General features: G+C 42.0%; 1 protein-coding gene across 7 annotated transcripts in view; it reads right to left on the bottom strand.

Annotated features, from left to right (window-relative positions):
* The window catches only part of LOC123996819 (E3 ubiquitin-protein ligase LNX-like), a 98,198-nt gene that overhangs the window by 6,664 nt on the left and 70,025 nt on the right, over positions 1–21,509 (bottom strand). For all 7 annotated transcript variants that reach the window (XM_046300561.1, XM_046300558.1, XM_046300562.1 and 4 more), the window contains 4 exons: positions 11,997–12,202; positions 11,230–11,649; positions 9,205–9,339; positions 793–970 (listed from right to left, as the gene is read on the bottom strand). In XM_046300561.1, coding sequence (XP_046156517.1) covers positions 793–970; positions 9,205–9,339; positions 11,230–11,649; positions 11,997–12,202 — 939 coding nt within the window. The remainder of the gene's footprint in view (positions 1–792; positions 971–9,204; positions 9,340–11,229; positions 11,650–11,996; positions 12,203–21,509) is intronic.

Raw genomic sequence — 21,509 nt, 5'->3', positions numbered from 1 at the left:
AGAGATGTAGAGTATTGTGTATTCAGAAGAACAGACAGGTGGTACACCCTGGTCTGGTCTCTCTGTCCTGTGGTTATCTGAGGCGGATCCCTAGGATGAGTAGTTCTGGGTTTAAATACCTCCACTGCCCTTTGATGTCTGGCCCGGCACAGAGAGCTCCCTCAGATGTTCTGACATCCCACACCCAGACACCCAAACACACACACACCTATACTCTCACACACTGCAGTATATAGCCGTAACAGGCCTGCCACAAATGTGTCCAATCATTTTGGGAGTCTGTTTGTGTTTGGTCTATTTCAGAGTTGACTGATTTTGTATAATGAGCTGATAAAATGCAGCCTGTCATTTCCTCTGGAACCTTCTTAACAAAATCTGAGTGTGGTGTGTGTGTGTGTGTTATACTTCATTTGGCGAGCCCTGAACAGTAACCATCCATGCGCTTCCTGTTGAATAAATACGCTTGGTAATGAAACAGGAATTTGAGTGTTTCTTCTCAATCACCTTGTCTGTTCTACACAAGGGACATGTCACACACATATGACACCTGTCTGCAGTACCAACTCTAGCATCATGAAGACCAGCAGGGACTGCATGGAACAGAGTAACTATCAAAGTCAATATTGGAGCAATTCAGGTAAATATTAGCTAAATTCCCTGCCAGAACATTGGATTTGATTTACTGTATGACTGAGTGAGAGTGAAAGAGAGAGAGAGACTGTGCCTGAGTGTGTGTAATTGTATGAGTGTGTGTGAGACCGTGATGTTTAAGGTTTATCACCAGGCTGGTACCTTTGCGGATGGATCCCTCCTGTCCCACCACTCCGTTGGGATCCACGTTAGTGACGTAGACAGGGAGGTCCCAGCCGCGGGAGGACATGCCACCTGCCACTGTCATCCCTAGGGAGTCATGGGGCTCCTTGGCCAGCGTCACCGTCTTCTCATAACATGCCGGCTTCTCACATGAGTCCTGCAGAGGGGACAAGACAGAGGGGAGGGCTGCAATGTGAGAAATGTTACTGTCATGTTTGTCATTTATTATCATGTCTTGTCCCTGTGCTCCCCATTCTGTTCGTTTCCCTCTGCTGGTCTTATTGGGTTCTTTCCCTCTTTCTATCCCTCTCTCTCCCCCTCCCCCTCTCACTCTCTCGCTCTCTCTTCTCTCTATCGTTCCGTTCCTGCTCCCAGCTGTTCCTATTCCCCTAATCATCATTTAGTCTTCCCACACCTGTTCCCGATCCTTTCCCCTGATTAGAGTCCCTATTTATTCCTTTGTGTTCCGTTCCTGTCCCGTCGGTTCCTTGTTTAGTATTCACCATGCTGTGATTGCGTTTCGCCCTGTCCTGTCGTGTTTTTGCTGTGATTGTGTATCGCCCTGTCCTGTCGTGTTTTTTGCCTTCGTCAGATGCTGCGTGTGAGCAGGTGTCTCTGTCGACTACGGCCTGCGCCTACCCGAGGCGACCTGCAGTCTGTGGCCGCTTCTCCAGTTATTCCCCTCTACAGACTAGAGGATTTCTGTTATTCCCTGTTTGGACTTAAATAAACTCTGTTTCTGTTAAGTCGCTTTTGGGTCCTCTTTCACCTGCATGACAGTTACGGGTTAAACTGTAATAGATGTGTGTTTACAATAGAGTTGTTAACCAGTGTTGTTTGTTTGCATCCAGTGTGTTTTCTTGTGTTTTGTGTGAGAATGTGTGTGTGTGAGTGTGTGTATTTTTGTGTCTGTAATTGTATCTCTGTGCCTGTGTTCAAATTAAAGAATTGTACAGTATGGTCCTGTTTTTCTTCCAGTAAAACAAGGATTGCTGACGGCCATGGAATTCCTTCCTAGGCTTGGCTTGGTTTCCCTCCAACAGACACAAACACAGCCATAGAAGCCAACTTCATTAAGACCAATATTAAAACACGATATGAAGCCAACTTCATTAAGGGGGCAGTGTAGTTAAACACATGATTTCTAGTTTGTTTGTGGTATTTCCACATTTGGATGTCGAAATAACACTCTGAAATTGTGAAAACAATGATAATGCCTTTTTGTGTAAGAGCTGAGGCACGTTCAACAAGGGGAATAGTTTGCGAATGTTTGCTAATGTTAGCTTAAGCTTGTGAACATCATTTAAAAAAAATACAGTTTGTGGCAAATGTTCGCACACATAAACTAACAGCCCGAAGAGGTAGTGCACGGTGAACAGAAAATTGACAGGGTTTAAGTAAATGTATATTATTTACATACTGTATGTATTGAATAACTACACGTAATAGACATTATATGAATCATGTATGGTTTTTCTTCATTGCTTCTATTTGTTTTTCACATTGGTTTAGTTTTTCCATCTTATTTGACCCTCGGCGAGGCGAGGAGATGCACAACAAGATTGTCGGACTACTGGTTTGAAAGGTAGTTAGCCGGCTACGCCAACTTGTACAGTAGCCTAGCTACTATCACAAAATCATTATAGCAAGTGTGTCATTACTTAACTAGATACCTAAATGTTAAGTTTCTTGTTGATCAAGAATTGGATATCGATGATGGAGAAAAGCCTAGGTGAGGATTAACGTTAGCTACATTATGTTACTTAGCTAGCGTAACAGTTTCCCCTTTCATCTGTGGTTAGGTGTTACACGATATTGTTGTCAAGTTATGAAAACTAGTTATCTATATCTGGATTTAACACAGTAGCTATGTATTAGCTAACTCGATCACCTTGAGGCCCCATATGGGGGGGGGGCATGTAACTACATTCACACAATCCTAAAGTTAACAATTAATAGGTTAAATAAATCTGATCCTGTATCAGTGGTTAGGGGAGGCTTGGTTCTTCTCAGGTTTGAAACCTGTCCATGCACGTAGCTCTCAGACCAGTCTCTCTGTCCAACACAGACCACTGCATCGTTTGTACTATGCTTTTGCATCTAAGATGTAACTCGGTCTCGCATCTTGCGTGTGTTTTTACTCAGGTATAAGGCTATCCTCGACAGGCATACAAAACCCGGCCAAGGACGAGTTCTTGTTTCTTTGTTCACTGACACACATCCCAACACCTCCACCTACATACAAATTCCTACTTACAAAAACTGCACTTACCCTCCTCATACTGACACACACCCCAAAAACTCCACCCACACACAGCCACGAGCACATACAGCACCCAACCTTCACATTCCTCACACTGACATCCACACACAGCAATGAGAACCTAAAAGGTCAACCAAGAAAAGTGTGACCGCAACCATCGTGGCGAAATTTAAGGAAATGCTCGGCCTGCAGACATAGCACCCAGATTCACCAAGACAGGAACTCTCGCTTGGAAAAGTTTACTCATGCTTTGCAGCGTCTCGCTGAGCAGTGGTTGTGAAAATTGAAGTAAATAGTTTTTGTTGAATGAGCAGTAAAAACAGTTTGAGTGAACAGTGATTTTTAATTGAAGTAAATGTTTTTTTCAATGAGCAGTGATTGTTATTGATGCAAATTAGTTTTGGAATAAGCAGTGAGTATGTTTTAAAGTCTAGCAAATACATTTTTTTAATGTTTCAAAATTGTATATTCGTGTTATTCATGAATACAATATCATTAAAAAAGTGTTACATTTTCTCTGTCAGTTATTTTTTTGTTCTCTATGCAAGTTCATTCTGGAATAAAGTTAGTCTATTACATTATTATTTATTATTATTTATCTAAACCATTAAAAGTGCTATTTCTCAAAAGAAATTGACACCAGAACAATTTTGTGCAACAACAATTATTTAATTGTTTAGAGCCCATTTTGTTGTCCCTCTTCTGGGCAGCCTGGTTACGTAGGGCCACTTTGTTATCTGCAGGATTAGGGGCTGGCTCGATGTTACGTGCCTGTGCCACAACATAGTCCTCATCCAAGTCCTCTGTGATGCCCTCATGGATGAGGGCCATTTTGTGGAGGGCACAGGCACTGGCGAGGATATCTGGAATCTTCTCCAGCAGCAGCATGTCAAGATGTTGGAGCCTCCTCCAAATGCACTTTAAGAGGCCAATGGATCTCTCGATTTGGACTTGGGCGGAGCTGTGGATTGCATTGAATCGCTTGTGGTCGTCCACTGGGTGACCATTATCCCTGAATGGGACAATAAGATCGCTGGTCCTGTTCACCCTGCATCATGCACAGAACAAGTGTTTCCCCGCAATGTTGGCTGTCTCATACAGCTTGCAGCTGGAAGCTGGGCTGGCCTTTTCCGTTAGTGTAGGCATCCCGATGTTCGGAGGGCCCCCTGATGGTAATGTAGGTGCCATCTATGCACCCAATCACACCAGGGAACCCTCTGATCCCCTGGAAACCAGCATCCAGAACTGAAAAATGGGTGGGTGTTGGCCACTTGAAGTAGGTTGGCATCAGCTGGTTCTGGCCATCTACTATTTGGAGCAGTTTGCCAACAGCCACAGAGAGGTTAACATACAATCGTCCAGTCATTCTCCTCTGTATGGAATCAGAGGGATGAGTTCCTCCTCACACAATATCTCAGAAACAGCCAAATTGGATTTTGTCATCTTAGAGTTTTGTCCTGCCTTTGTTCTGTGTGTAAGACAGAGGCAAATAGCAATGATACAATGATGTATTATTCATTATAGGCTACATTGTACTTATTTTTAACATTTGAATTATTTCCCCTTTGTGCAACTGTCTATAGATAAGGGGCCATATAAATAATATGCTTAATGTACAGCCTGGTTGGTTGACTGTACACCCCAACCACACAGCTGTCCGGTTGGCCAATTAACTAAGAGTCTGGGATGCATTTGTGCTTATAGATAACGTTAGCTAGCTACATCATTGGGGATTTTTGTGACACAACTTTATGTAGGCTAGTTTAATCAAAACAAAGAGATCATCAACACATGCAAATTAACTGCAAGGTTTCTTGGAACATCATAACATGAGATCGAAAGGCAAAGTTGTTGTATCGAGGGATGACTTCCTCCACATAACCCTTAACTCTTCCAATCGGATGCTCACTTTTTCTTGTCAATACACACTAAAATAAGTAGCCAGTACGTGACATCAGTACCAGGGTCTAAAGAGTCATCGATTACTGCAGAAGCTACAGCTAAAATCAAAATTTTACGTGTTCTATCCATTGTTTTACCAGAAAGAATCTGTTGAAAACAAACATAGTTCGCTGTGAGCGTTCACAATGCACCTCTGTTTGAACAAAAACATTTTTTCTGGAATTTCATCCTGTTCAGGTGGGATGGAACTTTTGTCCCACATCATGTGACAATGTGATCTGATTATAATAGACCATTGTAACGCTCGTCGTATTGGGTAGACCAAGGCGCAGCGTGATTTGGGTTCATCATAATTTATTTGAATGTGAACCAGCAACAAAAACAATAAAGCGAAACAAACAAACGAACGAACAGCCTTGTAGGGCTCAAAAGCAACAATACAAAAACAAGATCCCACAAACAACAGGTAGGAAAAGGCTGCCTAAATACGATCCCCAATCAGAGACAATGATAGACAGCTGCCTCTGATTGGGAACCATACCAGGCCAACATAGAAATACAAAAAATAGACTACACATATAAATAATAAACTAGAACACCCACCAATCACACACTGACCTACCCCACCATAGAAATTGTTATGCAGGTGAATGAGGACCCAAAAGCGACTTGGCGAAAACAGAGTCTTTATTCCAGTAAAGGATATAGGCAATACTCCTGGACAGTCAAAGCAGAAAACAAAACATAAAAAACTTAATTCCACTCGTAGTGACGAGGACAGACTGGAGACTCGACCATTAACTGTAGGTTGCCTCGGGAAGGCACCGACCGTAGCAGACTCAGACACCTGCTTACACGCAGCATCTGAGGGAAACAAGACACGACAGGGCGAGACAAAGACACAGCACGGCGAACATAATACAAGGATCCGACAGGACAGAAATGGAAAACAAGGGGAGAAATAGGGACTCAAATCAGAAGGCAAGATAGGGAACAGGTGTGAAAAGACTAGATGATTGAGTAGGAGAATAGGAACAGCTGGGAGCAGGAACGGAACGATAGAGAGAGGAGAGAGAGGGAGGGAGAGAGAAAAAGGGAACGAACCTAATAAGACCAGCAGGGGGAAACGAACAGAAGGGAAAGCAAAATGACAAGACAATATAAGACAAAACATGACAGAAATAAAGGCTTTCTATGGTCAGGACGTGACAACCATTGACTGATTGTTCATCTGGGTAAGGGGGTGGGTTCTAGACCATCCTATCAGTCGGAGCATTTCAATGGCCAAAGAAGAACAATAACTACTGAGTGTATAAAACATTAGGAACACTACTAATATTGAGTTGCTCCCCGTTTTCCCTCAGAAAAGCCTCAATTCGCCAGGGCATGGACTCTACAAGGTATTGAAAGCGTTCCATGTTGACTCCAAAACTTCCCACAGTTGTGTCAAGTTGGCTGGATTTCGTTTGGGTGGTGGACCATTCTTGATACACACAGGGAACTGTTGAGCATGTTCTTGACACACTCAAACAGGTGACTACTACCAGACCCCGTTCAAAGGCACTTACATATTTTATCTTGGCCATTTCCTCTCTGAATGGCACACATACACAATCCATATCTCAATAGTCTCAATGCTTAAAAATAATTATTTAACCTGTCTCCTCCCCTTTATCTACAGTGATTGAAGTGGATTTAACAGGTAACATCAATAAGGGATCATAGCTTTTACCTGGATTCATCTGGTCAGTCTATGTCATGGAAAGAGCAGGTGTTCCTAATGTTTTTTTAAAAATTAAATAAACACAGACAGTGATTTATTAGACATACAGTGATGATTTAAAATAAAATTACAAAGACTGCATGGGGGCTTTAAGACCAATATTACAACACAATATAAAGGTCTGGATAGATTTAGTCTAAATATGATCTATAGTCCTGCTGAAGGTTGCTTAGCTTATCTCAGAACGATACTACGTTGGTATTGTTGCTACCTGCTATCTCTGCAGGGTTCTTTCTATTACAGCCTCATTCTCTCTCAACTAGCTTTGATTCCAAGGACTGTACCTGAAGAATACAGTACCACTCCACTCTGGCGTCACACATTCTCCAGTTTTAACAATGTGTCTGAGAGAATTAACATCTCAAATAGAGAAAGCGAGACGAGAGCTGTGAAGTTGATCATTATCAGAACAACGGAATTTGTCAGCTCCAATAATGAGCTGTAGAAAATCCTGTTTACGTGTGGAGGTGTGTAAATCCTGACTATGTTTTCTTCATGGATAATAGGCTCAGAGAGAGAGAGGCGGCTGCTCTGGGCAAACACACGTGGCACTCTGAGAGGAGCGGAACACTTTGGCACAGTCAGGAATGACACGCTCCTCTTTGATGGAAGAATAGTACGGCTCAGGATCATTTTCACATAAAAGGGAATATTTAACATGAGAAGAAGAGGCAGGAATACAAAGAGCTCTTTCAGTCTGTATCGCTGAAGCATTACAGATTGCGCAATATAAATGTTAAGGTAATTTCCGATTGAGCCGACATATGCAGCGTTTCCCGTAAATGCTGTCTCCGCTAATGCAGGAACATTGCCTTTCCATTTCAATCACGCTATAATGCTGAACTTCCGCAACACGGATTGAATAGAGCTCAAAGTCTGGGGTTTTAGTGTGAGTATAACCTTGTCATGACGGTGACCTCTTTGGGTATAGCAAGCCCATCCCCCTCTCCCTGCCTCCCCCTTTCCTCCTTCAACTAGGATGCTGTGGTCAGAGAAACGCCGTAAATTCCTGAGAATCTCCTCATGGACACACAGTATAGAGAGAGTAGAATTTCATGGAGAACAAAGGAAATCCTTCCATCTCACAGAACTTGAGGTACGAACAAATGTCATGTTCCGGAGAAAGTATAAAAGATCGGTGAAGAATCCAGCTACGAACTGGTGCGTTTGTCACAACTTGGGGAAGCTCATGGGAGACGGTGTGGCCACATTACCATAACGCTATTTATATAATAGCCCCAGATATGTTTTATAAGATGAATGAATGAGTATGATACTGTTTACACAATTTTACAATGTGATTTTGGACTGTTTAATGAAGGAAAACTCAAAAAGGGAATTGGATTTGAACTATATCAGAGGACCAATTTGATGTGATTTGATTTGATTTTGATTTGATTTGATTTGACCGCCCCTGAGCCCAGTTTTGGTCAGACATCCTGGGACAGCCCTTTTCTGCCATTCCGAATAAAACCCCCACTCGAGTTTTCGATCAGCAGACCGAGCTTACCTCAATTACAAGATGGTTGCAGACCATGTTTTTCTCCATTAGGAAGACAAATGTTATAGACCATTGCTGAATCTTTTAACCATACCACGTGGTTAAATTCTTAAGACTATCGATACCGACAGAATAAGAACAAGTCTTTGATTTTAATTACTAGTCTGCAGCTAGGAATTCGGTATCATTGAACACGAAGAACGACAACCGCTGAAACATCCATTCTATAACGAATGTCACTCTGAACAATCCCCTCTAACCACAAGAGAGAGAGGGAGAACTTTTCACCAGCGATCAAGACGGCACACTGAGCGTAAATATATATATTGATTGCAATTGTTCCTGAATGAGTGAGCGTTCATGTGCAAAGGATTAGCATTTCAATTGTTAGAATTATCACTCTGCAGTGACTTCTTAGTCGACCCCCACTTCCCCTTTTGTCTCCTATCATTTCATGTAACCACATTTACCTTGTTTGTTTGTTTGTTTGTTTGTTTATGCATTTCTGTGAATTACTTAGTTAGTAATAAATAAATGATTTAAGACACTTGATGTATGGATGACTCATAGTGAAGACTGGGTTCGTGCAGATAACCAACAATTTACGACGTTTGGAATGAGACTAACGTGAGGTAAAGTAAATAATTCATTAATTCGAAGACTAATTGATCAGATAAAATATCTGAAAAGTTATTTTAGGAAATGATAACTTTGTAACCTGAATATTTTTCCTTGGTGCCCTGAAATCCTAGTTAATTAGTTACGTGATTAATCAGTTGATCGCGTAATAACTAATTACAGAGAATCTTTGATAAAAACGATCAGTCTTCAGTTAATGATAGTAAAGACACGACAACCTCAAGAAAAGCTCTTCAAACAAACCTGTGTCTGTGTTTTTGTGTTTTTGTGTGTGTGTGCCTATGCATTTTATGCATTGCTAACCAGTAGCGTATGCTCCATGTCCACTGGGGAGTATGGAGGGGGGCCGTCCATGCCCCATGGAGCCTCCTGCAGAATGTCAGGCGTGGGTAAACAGATCTGACGAGACACTATGAAGTGGACCTGCTCCTCACTCGCCTACAGGAGACAAACACACAAACACAACCAAGCTCAGAACCAGACAGACACACATAGCAATTAAAAAAGAATGACAAAATAAAAACAGTCACTTTGAAGAAGAATATCATGGTTGAGCCCCAGAAATAAACATTGAATACAGCTTCACTGAAGTTGATCCAGATATCCAAACAAGCACTTAATAAAAACAACTCCACTGCCACATAACTAGACTCAGACACATAAACTATACCAGCTCAAACAGGCCCATCTTGCTCATCCCAGATGCTGTATTGAGGGTAGAGTATGAGTGGCAATTCCATGCTAATGGAACGCTTTGACTAATTTCTTTCACTTTAAAATCAATGCCAAAAAGCATTGATTTCAAAGTTTAAGAAACCATACAACTCCATGCACAAGGACTAATTTTTAACAATTTAGATTAACATTTACAAATATTTATTTAGTGGAAGAACTGTGTAGAAGCAAATTTTGGTAACAGATTTATGGTAAAATCACCCTTAGGTTTTCATGTGACCACATCTGCAGAAATAATGTGTTGTAAGCTACTGTATGACATGGCACCTTGAGTTTGAAAAAAAAATAGTTTTGTTATTTTACGACAGTAAGTGAAGTGGGCTTACACCAGGTTATGGAATTACATCATGAATTGCATTCATTTCTGGTAGATGTTTTCTAAGACCGCGTTTCCATCTGTCCATTCAGAAATCAAAGCCTTTACTTATGCATATTTTGTCAGTTGGAATTGTATGTATCGATGCCTTAATTTCTCCCTTAGCTTTCACTTGACACCCAATTTGATATAATCCTATGAGCTTCACATGTTGGTGCTCATACATAGAAATACCCTGAGGTAAACCTGTGGACATTTTCCTTCTCCTCCCACACAGAGCTTGGCCAGGCAGTAAAATATGTTAAACATTTATTACCCCTGAGAGGTTTACACAAATAATAAACATGTGTGGTGTACAAAACACTCTCACTCACACACACATTACAATTGCACCCTTCTACTTGCTTCAGGAAGCAGTCTGTTTAGTGTCACTCTCACCCACATTTTCTATTCTCTCATAATACTGCAGTCTTTCTGCTGCCCTCACCTTCTCACTATGACTTATTCAATTTCAACTCAAAAACTCACCTTTAAACGTATTTTTCTAACAATCTGTATTTCTCACCTCTCTACAACCTTTCCTCTAACTTTCTTTTTCATGCACTTTATTACTCTCTTTTTTCTCTTTTTCAGGCTGTATGTCCACCCACTCACACGGTGACTCACTCCCTCATTCACTCGGATGAACAAGCACACACACACACACTCACAGGCACATGCACACACATTTGTGAGTACACACACACAGCTCACCCTCCCGTGTTGCTCATTTGAGAGTGCCTGTGCTCTCTGTGCCGCAGAGCTACCTCCTAAATTACCCAGTCCAGCTCGTTAGCGCCTTAATTTGACTAATTTAATCGGTTTCCAGCCAGTTCTTAATCTCTGACAACAACAGTCTGCTGTGTGCCATGTTGGGTCCTCAGAGTACCCCAAGAGCAAACCAGTTTCCTCAGACAAAAACACAGAGAGCACAGCTACATCTACATCCCACAGTCAACCAGAAACACACCACCGCAATTACCCAGCATCCACCAGGAAGCAGAGTCTCAGCCAAGCAGTAGAGCAGCGCCCAGTCGACCACAGACACACAACAATTAACCACAATTAACCTCAATGGACAGGGACAAAGCCAGCCAACAGAGTGCAATTAACCAGAACTACACACCACTATTAGCCATAATATCACAGGACCCAGAGACAAGAAATACATACCATTACCAACCATTGTAAACCACAACCAACCAATGCTCCCTAACCTCTAACCCCTGCAGACTTACCTGGATGAGTAAAGCGGCATGTTCTGGCGCTCCGTAGTGCAGGTCGTGTCCGTTGATGGCGAGGATGCGGTCGTTGACGCTGAGCTGCCCGTCGTGTTCCGCCAGGCCGCCCTCCAGCAGGTGGAAGATAAAGACTCCATGTTCCTCTGGTCGTCTCACCAGCTTGATGCCCAGCTGCTCCTCTGGGGTGCTCTTAGCCAGGACTACGTGGATGCTGTCGTCCCTCAAGGGCTGGCCATGGGGGAGGCCATGAGGCGGGTAGCCCCCGGCTGCGTCGTGGGGGTGCCCGTGGTGCCCCGAGTGTGAGCGGTAACGGTGGCGCTGCTCTCTCAGCACTGTGAGTCGCAGCAGCTGGCAAGGCTGTTTGAGTGTGGCCAGGGCGTAGCAGTGGGGCACATTGCTGATGTCTATGCCATTCACCTGAAGATGAGAGGGAGAGGTGGAGTTAAGTCTCAGATTATATGCTGTGATGAGAAATTCAAATACACAACACATACAGGGAAAGGGGATGCCTAGTCAGTAGCACAACTGAATGCATTTGACAAAAATATGTCTTCCACATTTAACCCAACCCCTCTGAATCAAAGAGCTGCGGAGGCGCCCGGGGAGCGAGCAGAATGGCACATTTTTCCACCTTGCCAGCTCATGGATTCGAACCAGCGACCTTCCAGTTACTGGCCCAACATTCTTCACCACTAGGCTACCTGCCGCCCCTCAGTCACATACATGGCGAATAGTACTCCACCTTACTTTGAACAAAAACTGACCTTGAGGATCATGTCTCCGGGCAGCAGGCGTCCGTCCCGGGCGATTACCCCCTCCCTGTAGATGTCCTGGATGAGGATACGCACCAGGGGGGTCTCATTGCCCCCCACGATGCTTATGGCCAGGGGCTCAGAGGGCTCACGGTTGATCTTAATACTGGTGACCTCACCATCAGGGATCAGGTGATGGAGCTGGGGTAGAGCCAGCACTGAGAGTGAAGGAGGGAAATATACAGTACCAGTCAAAAGTTTGGACACATCAACTCATTCCAGGGTTTTTCTTTCTTTAAAAAAAATCTAATCTATGAAATAACACATATGGAATCATGTAGTAACTAAAAAAAGGTTAAACAAATAAAAATATATTTTAAATTTGAGATTCTTTGAAGTAGACACCCTTTGCCTTAATGGCAGCTTTGTCTGTATAATATATATATATATATATATATATATATATAGAGAGAGGGAGAGATAATGAGGGAGAAAGGGAGTGAGAGAGAGAGGAGAGAAAAATAGAGTGTGAGAGAATGAGGGAGGGAGAGAAGTTGTGTGTTACTCTGATTTCTATGATGAAAAGGAACTCTCACAGAGGCAGAATGCAAGGCCAAGGAGAAATCAAATGAAACAGAGAGAGGGAGCTAGAAATAGACAGAGGGAGGAAGCCAGAGAGGCCGCGTAGAGAGATTTAGCGTTGAAGCAGCTGTCTCTACTCCCCCAGGTTAGCAAAACAAGCTTGTACAAGCCTAAGGGGAAAATCCACTTGGCTGATCATCCTTCCATATGTGTGTATCATTAGTCACATATATCTATATGTACCAAGTATGCTTGGGAAAAACCTGACATTGACTTTTCCAAAAGGTTATTGCCTGGGTGGAGATAAAATCACACACGTTTACACAGAAACACACTGACTGTACTGACAGAGAACTGAGATATAAAGTTCCCACAAATACACAACCACAGCCTCATACTGTACACCTAGAAATGTCCTTGCTTTTGAAAGAAAAGCAAATTTTCTGTCCATTAAAGTAATATCAGATTGATCAGAAATACAGCGTAGACATTGTTAATGTTGTAAATGACTATTGTAGCTGGAAACGGCTGATTTTTAAAGGAATATCTACATAGGCGTACAGAGACCCATTATCAGCAACCATCACTCCTGTCTTCCAATGGCACGTTGTGTTAGCTAATCCAAGTTTATAATTTTAAAAGGCTAATTGATCAGTAGAAAACCCTTTCGCAATTATGTTAGCACAGCTGAAAACTGTTGTCCTGATTAAAGAAGCCATAAAACTGGACTTCTTTAGACAAGTTGAGTATCTGGAGCAGCAGCATTTGTGGGTTCGATTACAGGCTCAAAATGGCCAGAAACAAAGAACTTTCTTCTGAAACTCGTCAGTCTATTCTTGTTCTGAAAAATTAAGGCTATTCCATGCGAGGAATTGCAAAGAAACTGAAGATCTCATACAACGCTGTGTACTACTCCCTTCACAGAACAATGCAAACTGGCTCTAACCAGAATAGAAAGAGGGTGGTAGGCCCCGATGCACAACTGAGCAAGAGGACAAGTACATTAGAGTGTCTAGTTTGAGAAACAGACACCTCACAAGTCCTCAACTGGCAGCTTCATTAAATAGTACCCGCAGAACATCAGTCACAACGTCAATAGTGAAGAGGCGACTCCGGGATGCTGACCTTCTAGGCAGAGCTTCTCTCTTTTCTTTTTATTGGCCAGTCTGAGATATGGCTTTTTCTTTGCACCTCAACTCACAGGTACACCTGTGTAATGATCATGCAGTTTAATCAGCTTCTTGATATACCACACCTGTCAGGTGGATGGATTTTCTTGCCAAAGTAGAAATGCTCACTAACAGGGGCGTAAACAAATTTGTGCACAAAATCTGACAGTGTATGGAACATTTATGGGATTTTTTTTATTTCAGCTCATGAAACATGGGACCAACACTTTACATGTTGCGTTCATATTTTTGTTCAATGTAAATTATCCTTATATCTTCTTTGTGCTATTTTTTAATAATCGCACAAACTCAGTAAAGTAATCTGATTACTTTCACTTACCTTCTCTTTAGGAGGCATTAAAACAGGGGTGTCAAACACATTCCATGGAGGGCCTAGTGTCTGCTGGTTAGATTTTTTTCCTTCAAATTAAGACCTAGACAACCAGGTGACCTTAATTAATCAATCGAGTACAGCGGAGAGGGGAAAACTCGCAGACACAAAAAACTTCCCTCCGTGGAATAAGTTTGACACATGCATTAGAAGAAAGCTTACCCTGGCGTGACGTTTTCATAACCGTGTAAATCTCTCAAGGACAAGATTACTTTTATCGTTATATTTGCCTGTATTTACCCCCACAAAATGACATTTGAATTAGCTGCTAATGTGGCTGTCATAAAGAACTCCAAATGTCATGATGATCTGGATAAGACTGCCGAATCGAGGCAAGGTTAGCTACATCTATAGTAATGTAAAATGGGCAAAATGTCTTTAACTGGACAATTCTGTGAACTGCCTTGTTGTAACGGCTCTCTTCTATCTCCTCCTCTGACGAAGAGGTAGAACAAGGATCGGACAAAAATGCAGCGTGATGATGATTCATGATATTTTAATATATATATATATATATATATATATTTTAATGAAGGAAAAACTATACATACAGAAACTACAAAAAAACGAAATGAAATAACGAAAACCGAAACAGCCCTATCTGGTGCAAACACAAAGACAGGAACAATCACCCACGAAACACTCACAAAATATGGCTGCCTAAATATGGCTCCCAATCAGAGACAACGATAATCACCTGACTCTGATTGAGAACCGCCTCAGGCAGCCATAGACTACGTAGACACCCCACAAAACCCCAAGACAAAAAACACACCACAATAACCCATGTCACACCCTGGCCTGACCAAATAAAGAAAGAAAACACAAAATACTAAGACCAAGGCGTGACACTTGTGCTCTACATCTATCAACCCTTCTACAGTGCCTTCAGAAATGTCACTGGCTTACATACAATACCCCATAATGTCAAAGTGGAATTATGTTTTTCACATTTTTTTTGCAAATTCAAGTCAATAAGTATTCAACCCCTTTGTTATGGCATGCCCAAATAGGATACAAAATGTGTTAAACAAGTCACATAATAAATTGCATGGACTCTGTGTGCAATAGTAGTGTTTGACATGATTTTTGAATGACTGCTTCATCTCTGTACCCTACACATAAAATGATCTGTGAGGTCCCTTAGTCCAGCAGGTAATTTCAAACACAGATTCAACCACAAAGACCAAGGAGGTTTTCCAATGCCTTGAAAAGAACGGCACCTATTGGTAGGTGGGTAAAAAAAGCAAGCATTGAATATCCCTTTGAGCATGGTGAAGTTATTAATTACAATTTGGAATGTGTATCAACTCAGTTGCTGGAGAGGAAGGAAGGGAAATCCCGCTCAGGGATTTCACCATAAAGCCAAACAGTTACAGAGTTTAATGGCTGTGATAGGCGAAAACCTGAGAAGAATCCAACCAGGAAGTGGGACATCTGACGTTTGTAGTTTTTCAAAGCTTGGCCTACCCGAATACACAGTGGGATATGGATAAAGTTGCACTTCCTACGGCTTCCACTAGATGTCAACCGTAGTTAAAAACGTGAATGAGGATTCTACTATAAAGGAGGGGCTCATGAGACCTATTTGAGTCAGTGGTCAGGCAGAGTGTCTCAGGCTCGTGATGCGCGCTCCTGACAGAGTTACCTCTCGTTCCAGTGCTTCTCTTCAGACATAGGAGTTTTCCGGTTGGAACATTATTGATGTTTTATGTTAAAAACATCCTAACGATTGATTCCATACATCGTTTAACTTGTTTCTACGACCTGTAACAGAACTTTTTGAGTTTAATTAGTGGGCTGAACACGCTAACAACAAGTTGCTGTTTGGCCATAAATGATGGACTTTATGGAACAAATCAGTCATTTATTGTCAAACTGCATTTCCTGGGAGTACTTTCTGATGAAGATCATCAAAGGTAAGTGAATATTTATGGTGTTATTTCTAAGTTCTGTTGACTCCAAAATGGCGGATATTTCGCTGGCTGGATTGGGCTCTGAGCGCCGTTCTCAGATTATGCTTTTTCCGTAAATTTTCTTTGAAATCTGACACAGCGGTTGCGTTAAGGAGAAGTCGATTTTAATTCTGTGATTAATAGTTGGATCTTTTGTCAATGTTTATTATGAGTATTTCTGCAAAATCACCGGATGTTTTGGAATCAAAACATTACTGCACGTAAGGCGCCAATGTAAACTGAGATTTCTGGATATAAATATGCACATTATCGAACAAAACATACATGTATTGTGTAACATGATGTCCTATGAGTGTCATCTGATTAACATCATCTAAGGTTAGTGATACATTTTATCTATATTTCTGCTATTTTTGACTCCTTTCTTTGGCTGAAAATGGCTGTGTTTTTTGACTTGGCTATGACCTAACATAATCATATGTTGTGCTTTCGCTATAAAGCATTTTTTAAATCAGGCACGATGGGTAGATTAACAAGATGTTTATCTTTCATTTGCTGTATTGGACTTGTTAATGTATGAAAGTTACATATTTCAAAAAAAAATTTTTTAATTTCACGCACTGCCTTTTCAACAGAATATTGTCGAGGAGTTCCCCTGGCGGAACGCCTGCGCTAGAAACGAAGGACTTGGGAGTTTTTCAAGATAAAAAAAAGTGGAATGTAGTTAAGCACAGGAAAAATTCTAGAGAAAAACTTGGTTCAGTCTGTTTTCCACCAGACACTGGAAGATGAATTCACCTTTCAGCAGGAGAATAACTTTAAACAGACGACCACATCTACACTGGAGTTGCTTAACAAGAGGACAGTAAATGTTCCTGAGTGGTCGAGTTACAGTTTTGACTTAAATCAAAACTGTAAACTGGTTGTCTAGCAATGAGAAACAACCAAGTTGACAGAGCTTGAAGAATTTTGAAAAGAATAATGGGCAAATGTTGCAAATTCAGGTGTGAAAAGACATACCCAGAAAAACTCACAGCTTTAATTGCTGCCAAAGGTTGCTCCCACAAACTATTGACTCAGGGGTGCGAATACCTATGTAAGTTAGATATTTCTGTATTTCATTTTCAATACATTGACAAACATTTCTAAAAACATGTTTTCACATTGTCATTACGGGGTATTGTGGGCAGATAGTTGAGATAAACACAAATATTTAATCAATTTTGAATTCAGGTTGTAACACAACAAAATGTGAAATAAGTCAAGGGGTATGAACACTTTCTGAAGGCTGTATCTCTCAATCTCTCCCTCCCTGCTCATTCTCTCTTTCTTTCTCTCTGGCCAACTCTCTCCCCCTATCTCGCTTGTTCCATAGCCCCAGTCCCTAGTTCTAATCGCGCTGCAGTTTCTCCCTTCCAAAGTCAATTTTTTCTCTTCATTGCTTCTAGGGAGAAGATCACATTAACACACAGACCTGTTGTTGTTATATAACTTCTCTCTTTCCCTCTCATCCCCCCCCTCTGTATCCCACACCGTTCTCTCTCTCTCTCTCTCTCTCTAGAGAGAGAGAGAGACAGATCCTGTATGCCTCTGAAATAGATCCTGTATGCCTCTGAAATAGTTTCTGTATGTGTCTGAAATAGATTATGTATGTGTCTGAAATAGATTATGTATGCCTTTGAAATAGATCGTGTATGCCTCTGAAATAGATCCTGTATGCCTCTGAAATAGATCCTGTATGCCTCTGAAATAGTTTCTGTATGTGTCTGAAATAGATTGTATGTGTCTGAAATAGATTATGTATGTGTCTGAAATAGATCCTGTATGCCTCTGAAATAGTTTCTGTATGTGTCTGAAATAGTTTCTGTATGTGTCTGAAATAGATTATGTATGTGTCTGAAATAGATCCTGTATGCCTTTGAAATAGATTTTGTATCCCTCTGCAATAGATGATGTATCCCTCTGCATTAAACAGAGTAACACAGTATCCCTCTACAAATCATGTATTCCATCACAGGCCTGCTATTAGACCCATGGGCTAATAGCAGGTGAGGAGGTAGAAGAGGGACCAGCAGCTCTCTGTCCCTGTCCCCTGGAGGTCCCTCTCTCTCCTCCAACCTAGTCCACAGGCAGCCAATCTCCCATCTGATCACTCTCTTCTGTTCTGTTTTGTTCTGAGGGACCAGTGGACTCTTATGCAATGTGCAGCTGAATAATTAAAGGAACATATGTTGCTGAAGTTACGCTGGGGGATATCAGCAGTGTCACCTCAGCACAGAGCCAAAGGATCTGCTCACAAATACATGCACAAAAACACTAACACAGGCAGACATTTACATAAACACAAATCAATGCAGCACAGGCATGCACATAGACACAAAAATGCACTGAGCTCAAACACACACGCACACCTAAAACCTCTACAGGGAATCACAAAAACTGCAGACACAGCATAAAGAGCACTGACATCATACGGAACTGAACACAACCCCCACTGACGTCACACTGAACTAAACACAACCCCCACTGACTTCTTACTGAACTAAACGCAACCCCCACTGACTTCGTACTGAACTGAACACAACCCCCACTGACGTCACACTGAACTAAACACAACCCCCACGCTTGTCTTACTGAACTAACCCTAACCCTACTGACTTGATACTGAACTAAACACAACCCCCAATGACATCATACTGCTATTAACACAACCCCACTGACTTCATACTGAACTACAAACAACCCCCATTGACATCATACTGAACTAAACACAACCCCCACTGACAACATACTGAACTTAACACAACCCCCACTGACATCATACTGAACTAAACACAACCCCAACTGACATCACACTGACCTAAACACAACCCCACTGACATCATACTGAATTAAACACAACCCCCACTGACATCATACTGAACTAAACACAACCCCCACTGACAACATACTGAACTTAACACAACCCCCACTGACATCATACTGAACTTAACACAACCCCCACTGACATCATACTGAACTAAACACAACCCCCACTGACATCATACTGAACTAAACACAACCCACACTGACGTCATACTAAACTAAACACAACCCCCACTGACAACATACTGAACTAAACACAACCCCCACTGACATCATACTGAACTAAACACAACCCCAACTGACATCACACTGACCTAAACACAACCCCACTGACATCATACTGAATTAAACACAACCCCCACTGACATCATACTGAACTAAACACAACCCCCACTGACAACATACTGAACTTAACACAACCCCCACTGACATCATACTGAACTTAACACAACCCCCACTGACATCATACTGAACTAAACACAACCCCCACTGACATCATACTGAACTAAACACAACCCCACTGACATCATACTGAACTAAACACAAACCCACTGACATCACACTGAACTAAACACAACCCCACTGACATCATACTGAACTAAACACAACCCCCACTGACATCATACTGAACTAAACACAACCCCAACTGACATCACACTGACCTAAACACAACCCCACTGACATCATACTGAACTAAACACAACCCCAACTGACATCACACTGACCTAAACACAACCCCACTGACATCACACTGAACTAATCATAACCCCGACTGACATCACACTGACCTAAACACAACCCCACTGACATCACACTGAACTAAACACAACCTCCACTGACATCACACTGACCTAAACACAACCCCACTGACATCAGACTGAACTAATCATAACCCCGACTGACATCACACTGACCTAAACACAACCCCACTGACATCACACTGACCTAAACACAACCCCACTGACATCACACTGACCTAAACACAACCCCCACTGACATCACACTGACCTAAACACAACCCCACTGACATCACACTGACCTAAACACAACCCCCACTGACATCACACTGACCTAAACACAACCCCACTGACATCACACTGAACTAATCATAACCCCGACTGACATCACACTGACCTAAACACAACCCCACTGACATCACACTGAACTAAACACAACCTCCACTGACATCACACTGAACTAAACACAACCCCACTGACATATTGAACTGAGCACATCCCCCATTTATGTCATACTGAACTTAACACAATTCCACTGACTTTGTACTAAACTAAACACAACCCCACTGACTTCATACTGAACAATACACAACCCTCACTGATTTAATACTTGACTAAGCACAATCCCACTGACGTCATACTGAACTGAACACAACCCCCACTGACATCATACTGAACTTAACACAACCCCCACTGACATCATACTGAAGTAAACACAACCTCCACTGACATCATACTGAACTGAACACAATCCCACTGACGTCATACTGAACTGAACACAACCCCCACTGACATCATCCTAAACCAAACACAACCCCCACTGACATCATACTAAACTAAACACAATCCCACTGACTTCATACTGAACTAAACACAACCCCACTGACATCACACTGACCTAAACACAACCCCCACTGATTTAATACTTGACTAAACACAATCCCACTGACGTCATACTGAACTGAACACAACCCCCACTGACATCATACTGAACTTAACACAACCCCCACTGACATCATACTGAAGTAAACACAACCTCCACTGACATCATACTGAACTGAACACAGTCCCACTGACGTCATACTGAACTGAACACAACCCCCACTGACATCATCCTAAACCAAACACAACCCCCACTGACATCATACTAAACTAAACACAATCCCACTGACTTCATACTAAACTAAACACAATCCCACTGACTTCATACTGAACTAAACACAACCCCCACTGATTTAATACTTGACTAAGCACAATCCCACTGACGTCATACTGAACTGAACACAACCCCACTGACTTCACTTGACTAAACACAACCTTACTGACATCATACTGAACAATACACAACCCCCACTGACATCATACTAAACTAAACACAACCCCCACTGACATCATACTAAACTAAACACAACCCCCACTGATTTAATACTTGACTAAGCACAATCCCACTGACTTCATACTGAACAATACACAACCCCCACTGATTTAATACTTGACTAAGCACAATCCCACTGACGTCATACTGAACTGAACACAACCCCACTGACATCATACTGAATTAAACACAACCCCCACTGACATCATACTGAACTAAACACAACCCCCACTGACAACATACTGAACTTAACACAACCCCCACTGACATCATACTGAACTAAACACAACCCCCACTGACATCATACTGAACTAAACACAACCCCACTGACATCATACTGAACTAAACACAACCCCACTGACATCACACTGAACTAAACACAACCCCACTGACATCCTACTGAACTAAACACAACCCCCACTGACATCATACTGAACTAAACACAACCCCAACTGACATCACACTGACCTAAACACAACCCCACTGACAT

This window comes from Oncorhynchus gorbuscha, linkage group LG15, assembly GCF_021184085.1.
Source record: "Oncorhynchus gorbuscha isolate QuinsamMale2020 ecotype Even-year linkage group LG15, OgorEven_v1.0, whole genome shotgun sequence".
Lineage (NCBI taxonomy): Eukaryota > Metazoa > Chordata > Actinopteri > Salmoniformes > Salmonidae > Oncorhynchus > Oncorhynchus gorbuscha.
This window is presented reverse-complemented; position numbering and strand designations above follow the sequence as displayed.